The sequence below is a fragment of the Chrysoperla carnea genome, chromosome 2 (assembly GCF_905475395.1).
Source record: "Chrysoperla carnea chromosome 2, inChrCarn1.1, whole genome shotgun sequence".
NCBI lineage: Eukaryota > Metazoa > Arthropoda > Insecta > Neuroptera > Chrysopidae > Chrysoperla > Chrysoperla carnea.
The window spans coordinates 99597333-99605946 of record NC_058338.1 but is presented as its reverse complement, the minus strand read 5'-3'; the positions used below and the strand labels follow the sequence as shown (position 1 = coordinate 99605946).

The window sequence follows — 8614 nt, the reverse complement described above, 5'->3', positions numbered from 1 at the left end:
ATTTTTCAGACTAAAGTTGTTTATTTTTTTATAAAAAACACTTTTTACATTTAAACTTTTGTTGTTTTTCTAACTGTTTACAAGAAGGGTCCAACGGACCCAAGACACAATTGACCTGTGTTTGCTAATTTACATACACAGCTTTACTTTTTGCAACCCAAGCACGCTATAATAATTTTAGATTGATATTTCTTTTCGTTTTTGAGTTATCGTGTTGACAGACGGACAGCCAGAAATGAACCAAATTTTTGTTCGTAGCATCAATATTTTTAAGCGTTACAAACCAGGGACTAAACTTAGTACACCTTGATATATTTTAACAACTTTCAGTAAAAACCAACAATTAAAAAAACATATTTTTTCAATTTTGATGGTGTATTTACGATACCTTGACGATATAAGACCAAATGTAAGAATAAAATTTTTCATTATCTGGCATAATTTTCAATATATGGAAAATAGAAAGTTTTTTTTTAAATATTCAGTTTTCGATATTTCGAAAACCAAGTCAGATATCGAAATATTGTATTTCCAATTTTCGTCCAGAATCTTTCTTTCGACATCCATTTCAAACCAAAATCTAGCCTGGTCGTACATCCCTTACATGGATGGTGACGTTTGGTTTTTTTTCTTTTCTATATCATTGCTAATATATGTACTTTCTATTTAAAAAAACGATTCCTTAAAACGATTTTAAACACACTAGCCGCTGTCAGATTCCAGGCGTACTTCATCCTTACCTCCATATGAAAAGAAACATCTAAAATTAAGTATTGAGATTATCTATTTCGTTACGTTGCCAGCTCTTATACCAAATTTTTCACAAATTTATTAAAAAAAAAAAAAAAAATACATATGAATTATTTATTTTTTCCAACCTGTACATTTGTTAGAATTTTTATATAATTATTTATTAAATGCTAAAATTCCTACCAATAAGGATTAAATGCCTATTTTCAAAAACACACAATATTCGATTCAGTAAAATTTCATTCTGGATTTACCGTACACTGAGTAATTTTTTTACAGATTTTTCCTTAGTATTTTGATGTTCTGATTACAAATTTTGAGGGTGGCTTGAAGGAAAATCAATTATTTGTTTATAACAAGATTTATAAAGATTTTTTAGTTAAAATAAAGTCACCACCAAAATATCATATTCAAAATATTCAGGCACTTAGCTGCGAGCATTACGTTCTTTTAAAAATTTTTTTTTTGAATTAAATAAATGGCAGAATTTATTTTACCAAGAAAACTGTAAGGCCTATTCTGTAAAAATATATTTTTGGAACTATGTTCCTCATCGCACATTATCGTTCTGATTTGTTATCGAGTTGGGAGCAAAAAACAAAAATATTGTTACAAAATAAACGACCCCAAAGAACGACCATTTTTACCTAGGTCATCTAGGAAACGAAAACTTTTTTAATCGATTTAGCTTGCTATCAATTTCCAGAATTTGCAAAAATATTTTTAATTTCAATTCAATTTATATTTTTTGTCAAAATTTAATGTTTTTCATTTTAAAAAATGAGTTATGAGAATGAGATATCAGAATTTAAAAATAATAGAGATTTTATTCACTTGGCCTTCAAGGTAAATATATATAGTTTTAGTAATATAATATGTATTTTTTTTTTAATATTGAACAAGTTAACTAGTTTTTATTACCTCTAATTACGTGATAAGCAAAACAGTATATAAACCTGATAAATTTAACTTTATGTTCTGAAGATGATCCAAGAGATCGAATACATGTAAAACAATTAATTATTCTTTCGAAATTAAAAAAAAAAAAGTGGATTTTGCAAAATAAATAACGTAATACAAATATAACATTGGTTGTTTTAATTTGAATATGGAATTCCTCAAAGTAAATCTCAACACATTGAATAATATAGACAATTTAGTAGATTAGATAAGTAAGTATAACAAAATTTTATGTTACGCCATAATAAATATGCTGATCAAACCAAATGTAGGTAATGTACGCACATATTGGGTTGACCACTAAATCAGATATCTATCATTTTAAAACTAATATTATAATTAATTTATACAGAAAAAAAGCAAAAGTAGCTATAAAAAGGCTGAATATGTGAAAGTTAATAAATAACGATATTTTGAACGAATTGACTAATAGTCTGCATAAATCATGTTATTATGATCAGAAATATCCTTATCAAATATAATGAATAAAAACCCCAAATTACAAAGCCACATATTTTCGATATGAAAAAAAACTGAATCGATTTATAATTTCGATTTAGCGTTCTTAATTGTTATGTTGGTGAAAAAAGGCATTAAATTACAAAAATATTTTGTTATTTAAAAACTATTGAATAATTTTTACATTTCGAATTCAATATCCTCCTGTTACAGTGTTAAATTATGGTGTATGGTCTGGTCAATGTGACTTCATGAATTTTAATCAGCGAATGGGATACGACGATATTTCCATTTTGATATTTCCATGGGTGGGTTTTTGTAAATTGCATAATTTAAGTAGAATACACTATTTTTAGAATTTTTATTATTTGTGGTAAGATGGTCTTCTCCATAATAATCAATATTATTATTAGAAATGTACCGACTATGACTTTGGCCGACTAGTCGACTAGAATAATCGGCTATTTCCGTGACGCTTCGTTAATAGTTTATTCGCGCACAAGTCGAAACTGCCGCTTGTCAGAACTTGTTATGTTTATTTCGCATTGTTTCTTTATTTTTGCCTTCCAACGGGCCAGAGTGCATGTTTTATCAGTGGCGTAGCTCGCCTTGAAGGGGCCCCGTACCAAAATTATTTGGGGGGGGGCCCAATGAAGGGTGAAGATTTCTCACTAAAGAAACAAAATTGCTTGCATTAAATTAAAATAAATATTTATTGATTGATTATAAGTTATCACTTCCTCCTAGAAATTGACCTAGCCAAACAATTCAAATTAAATATACACTTTTCTTGCCTTTTTCGGTAAATTGATTTATTGAAACATGTATAGCTGATACGGCTGATACGGCGGTAACTACGCCCCTGTGTTTTATGAAAATAAAAAATAAAAACAATACTGATCCATTGTTCACTAAAGTGAAAGAGCTGAATTAAGATTTACTCATGTCAAAAAAAACGTCTCCAGTCTAGATTTGTTTTGATCAATTGTGCAATGATTCCTGTAAATTCCAGTGTAAGTTGTCGACGAAAGACGGGTAGTCGACTCTCTTTTCGGAATATTCGCCGACTACGAAAGTGGTCGGAAAACCGACTGGTTGCCTTATAGTCGGAATATCACTAATTAAAATTCATGGTGCATCTTATTAGTTCTGACTCATCCTCGAATGCGTTGCATTTATAATCGAATCTAGCGTCCCGCGTGGGAATATTTATACGTTTTACTACTTTTCGTTACATTATTTATACAATCATCTCGTCATTTATGTAATAATATGGCCTGTATTTTTAAACGACAACATAATTTAGAATTTATTTAGAAAATTGGCAATATTATTTCATGAACGATGACGTTGTTGTATGAAAATTCACATGAATAATATAATAAAAAGACATAGAACTAAATAAATAAATTATTGTATTTGATTGTATTAAACTTTATAAATTATTATATATAATTAAACACTGTGAAATAAAATTTTTATAATGGCGTAAATACCCATTTTATTGGTATAAAAATCAATATTCCTACTACTATAACATAATTAATCCAAAATTTAGGATTCATTCTAATAGTATATAATTCTGATAAAATAATTAAAATTAATATCATTATTATCTCTAATAATATCACAATATTTTTTATCACAGTTTTTCTTTTTTTTTTTTTTTTTTTTAAATAACAATAAAAAATGAACTACAAAAACTAACTTACTATTTAATTTAATAAAGAAAAGTATGGTTGAATTTCACAAACACACGTTTGGATTAAAGTTAAAATAAATTAATCTTATAATCAATAATTTTTTAATTAACAAAAGTCAGATTGACATAATTTTCTAGCCTTTACTTTCACTAAACTCGATGAAACTCGAGATTATATATAATAGCTTACTTATGAATAAGAATCTGGTTATACTTTTGTTAAATTTACATTTAATATTTAATTATGATGAATATTAATACGAAAAAATAATATATATTATTAATAATATACAGGATGTTCCAGAAGTATCGAACTCTCTTGTTGCATCGGGTAGAAAATAAAATTCTAAAACGAAAGCCTTATTCGATTTTTTAATCCGATGCACGGATAGTTAGTAAGTTATTTTTTAAAACTAGCAGCCAATCAGAAGCGGGATATATTAGTCAGCCGAATTTGAACTGACTACTCAATAATTCCTAAACGCTTAAGCAATGGATCTTATTATTATGTCAAAACATTCAATAAAAACGTTTTATTTTATTATATTTTTTTTCAATATGTTTCCCATTGTTGTAACAGGTATATTTTCATGCCGTTGGTGTCTGATCATTTGGTTATTTTATATTATTTGAAGAGATTTGTTTCTCAGAATTTTCTCGAAAGTTTATTTCTCCGCCTCCACAATAAAAAAAAATTTTTTTTGACGTCAATTGTTTTTAACAAGTTCGAGCAATTTGTTTATTTCTGTCAGTCTTCTGTATACGTTCTGTAGTATCAGTGCACAATGCCTAATTTACACGGCTTCTAAGTAAGTTACGTGACATGATCATTTTGTATGATGAGTGCGGCCAAAGCGGTAACCCCGTCAGAGACATTAAGCAATATTACCTCGCGCTTCTCTCTCTCTCTCTCGTAAGCGCAGTCACCCCACTCTTAAGAAAAAGTACGGTTCGATTTTAGAAAAATAAAATTTTGTAAATTAATTATTTAAAAATATTTATTTATTAATTATAATTTGCAATTCCAATCTTTTATTTAAAAATACGTCAAAATGTTTCGGGTTTTATACCATTGTCGAAACTAACTAAGAAATATACAACAGGTGACAGAGTATTTATACAAAAATTTTTTTGAATGAACTTAAAAAACATTATACGTCATATAATGAGAATATTTAAAAATCAAAACAAATTAGATAACAGCAATAAAATTTTTAAAAACGAAAAATATTTAATAGAAGTGTATTCCGACCTTGAGACACACCTCCATCAAATAAATCAAAATATGTTAGAATAAATAAAAATGTAAATATAAATAAAAATATTGATAGTAATTTCTAAGAGTGGAATTGCAAATTATAATTATTAATTATTAAATAAATATTTTTAAATAATTAATTTACAAAATTTAATTTTTCTAAAATCGAATTAAAATGAACTTCCATAAATTAAAGCTAACAACAATTATTTAATAAAAAGTACGGTATTTCACGGACACTCTGTATATTATGTGTATTAATGTATAGATATATTAAAGTAAGCAGTTTAAAAAACATTTATTTCGTTAAAAATTTATATATATATATATATATATATATATATATATATATATATATATAAATTTTTAATGAAATAAATGTATATATATATATATATATATATATATATATATATATATATATATATATATATATATATATATATATTTATATATAGTGTACCGAAAAAACTATTTAAAAAATAAACATAAAAGATTGACAATGCAAAAATGTTTTCATTTAATTTTGAATTGTTAGTTAATCTATTATATTTCTTTTTCAAATATTTTTAGTTATTTTTATGGCTATATATATGTTTATATTTTTTTTTGACTGACGATTAAATATGCTTACACCTTGTATTAGTAAATTTTTAACGAAAGAAATGTTTTTTAAACTGCTTACTATAATATCGTGATGAAAAATTCTCAAAATTAATATAATTCAGAAGAAATGTTTCAAAAATTGCTAGAACACTGGAGTGAAATTACCATCTATTTACGATTGTAGCCATAAAATTAACTAAAAATATTTGAAAAAGATATATAAAAGATTAACTAACAATTCAAAATTAAATGAAAACATTTTTGCATTGTTAATCTTTTATGTTTATTTTTTAAATAGTTTTTTCGCTACACTCGTAACTAGATTAATAAGGTTACTCAATTTTTGAAACATTTTTTCTGAATTATATTAATTTTTGTCAACGATATTTAAACGAAATGCTAAAAATTTATTAATGCAATGTCTACAAGTAAACATAGATACCTTATGTAATCGTCATTGAATACTTTCATCAGAGTTGGTATAGCCGGACTTTAATGTAAACAAAGTTTGCGACACTTTTTCTTTAATTTTTTGTTTCCATAATTAATTTGATATAAAGGTTATCCTAATTAGGTACTTAATTAAATTAACCAAATTACTCTTACTTTCATGAATTTTTTATAATAAAATTAATAATATTTTTTGTATTCTATCTTATTATTTTGATTGTTTTTACAATAATTATTAATATTAGTAAGTAAATTTATTAGTTTTAATGGAATTTAAAAAAATTTAAATGTTAATTTTTTAGTAAAATTAATTAATTAATACATCATTCCTGGATGCACTAAACTATTTCGTTGGAAATAAACATTCGGATTACTGCTCAATGTTGGTTCCAAAGTTGTATAAACGTTACCATCATCTGATCGAAGAAAGATGCTTCCTGTAACAATGAAAATATATTCTATTAGTAAAATAACCATAAAGGCCCTTAAAAAAACTCTTGGAATTATTTTAATCCGAAAACCATTACCATAATTCTAATATTTGAAATTTTTGATTTTTTTTTTAGAATTTTGAATGCGAAAATATCTCTGTAATCCAAGAGAGGAACAATATGGTACTTTTCCCCACCAAAAAGTAAACAAGTCCGAATGAATATCAGCCGGTATCTAAGAAATTTGTCATTCTGCGATATTCGCAAAATGTAACAGCTTTTCACCTTTTCAAGTAAACAAAAAGTCATTTGCAGCAGGCAACAAAACAAACTGAAAAGGAACAGCGTGGAAAGTTAAAGTTACCTTCTTTTGTTACAAAGTTTCTAGATCCGTGCCCGATCAAGTGTAGTGACATTTAATTTTGTAATTATGCTCATTATAAAATTGTATTTAAAATTATATTATGATATTTTAATTGCGCAATTCTTAAAATTTAGAATTATTCTTAGAATTTATTTCTATAATGTTATAACGAATAGAAAGAGAGCTTTCCTATTTAGAAATGTATATTCTGTCTTTATTCTTGTTTTCCTGACCATGACTAATACAGGACAACCAACTTTTTGAATTTAAATACAATTAAAGCTGTGATTCATTCAAAATAAGTATATATTTGAAATTCAAATGATACTGAATTAATTTTTAAGCGAAAAACAACGGGGAGCGCCGAAACCACAGTGGTCCAAGTAACATATTTATATTTGTGAAAAACTAAAGAAAATGTATTTTTAAGCATTTATGGAAATTAAATACCATAAAAGCTGTGATTCATTCAAAAATAAATATATTAAAATATAATGTTAAATAAAATATTAAATTTTTAAGATAAAAATAATTGAGAACAGTGGCATTATAGTGATCCAAGTAATATTTTTATACTTGTGAAAAATTAAAGAAAATGTATTTTTATGTTGTCTAGAAATTAAAAAATTTCAAATTTGTAATATTTATAAAAATAAATATTAACGATTTTTGGTATATGTTATTAAATGCGTTGAAAAAAATTCTGTGGAAAAAATGATGACAAATGGCGTATGGACGAATGTAGCAGGGCCAAATCTTTATAAAAAAAAATTATACTCGGATCACTATGGCTCTACCATCTTCATTTATCGCTTACAATATAATAATTTTCAATTCAAAAATTTCAAAGTCAATTATTTTAATAAATACCAAGTAATAAATGCAAAATAATGCGTATAAAAAGTAAAAGTGATTTTTAGGATTGAGTAGCAATTTGTAAATGACAGATGGATATTTTAGTACCAAAATTGATTTTTAAATTTATTTTATGGCCAGGTTTCTAGCCGAATACATTTAATGAATCAATTTTTTATTCAATTTTCCTACAGTATTTCGTGTGTAGAATTTGTATATCAAAAGAATTTTCCACACCCTTATAGGATTTCGGGGTTAAAGTATAGAAGCTGAACGTAGAAACTTGCTAGCCATTATATTACAACAAAAATCATTCAGTTTGTGGGCGCTTATTTGTTGACGCTTTCACACAAAACACAAGCTGGAATATCACAGCGACACAAGTCGACTCTTTGGTATTCAAACTTGTCTTTTGATTAATGAGCATTCAAATGACGAAATATCTTTGGTTGTGGACCATTAGTATAGAAAATATTTTCTCAAATTGTCTCTAAATAGTAAAATCATCGAATCACCACCCCTTCCTCTCCGTAACGGTTTGGGATGGGGAATTTGTTCGTTGTTTTAAAAAGGTTAAGTTTCTATTTTAAAACTTTCCTCAATCTCTAATCAATTATTATTGTAGTCTTAAACAATCTTGCAAGTCAAGGTGAAACTTAAGTGCTATGCGAGACACTCTACCTCTGATTAGAAAATTTTTTACTTGGGCCTTTTTTCCCATAAACCCTCATTGAAGAAACTAAGAAGTGGATCGTTAAAGATGGAACACGTGATGCACG

At 26.3% G+C, this 8614-nt stretch overlaps 1 protein-coding gene across 1 annotated transcript in view; it reads right to left on the bottom strand.

The window, feature by feature from the left end:
* Nucleotides 1-6500: 6500 nt before the first annotated feature.
* Nucleotides 6501-8614, bottom strand: part of LOC123293126 — a 273427-nt gene continuing 271313 nt past the window's right edge. Inside the window, exon 3 of the mRNA XM_044873842.1 lies at nt 6501-6622. Coding sequence (XP_044729777.1) covers nt 6501-6622 — 122 coding nt within the window. The remainder of the gene's footprint in view (nt 6623-8614) is intronic.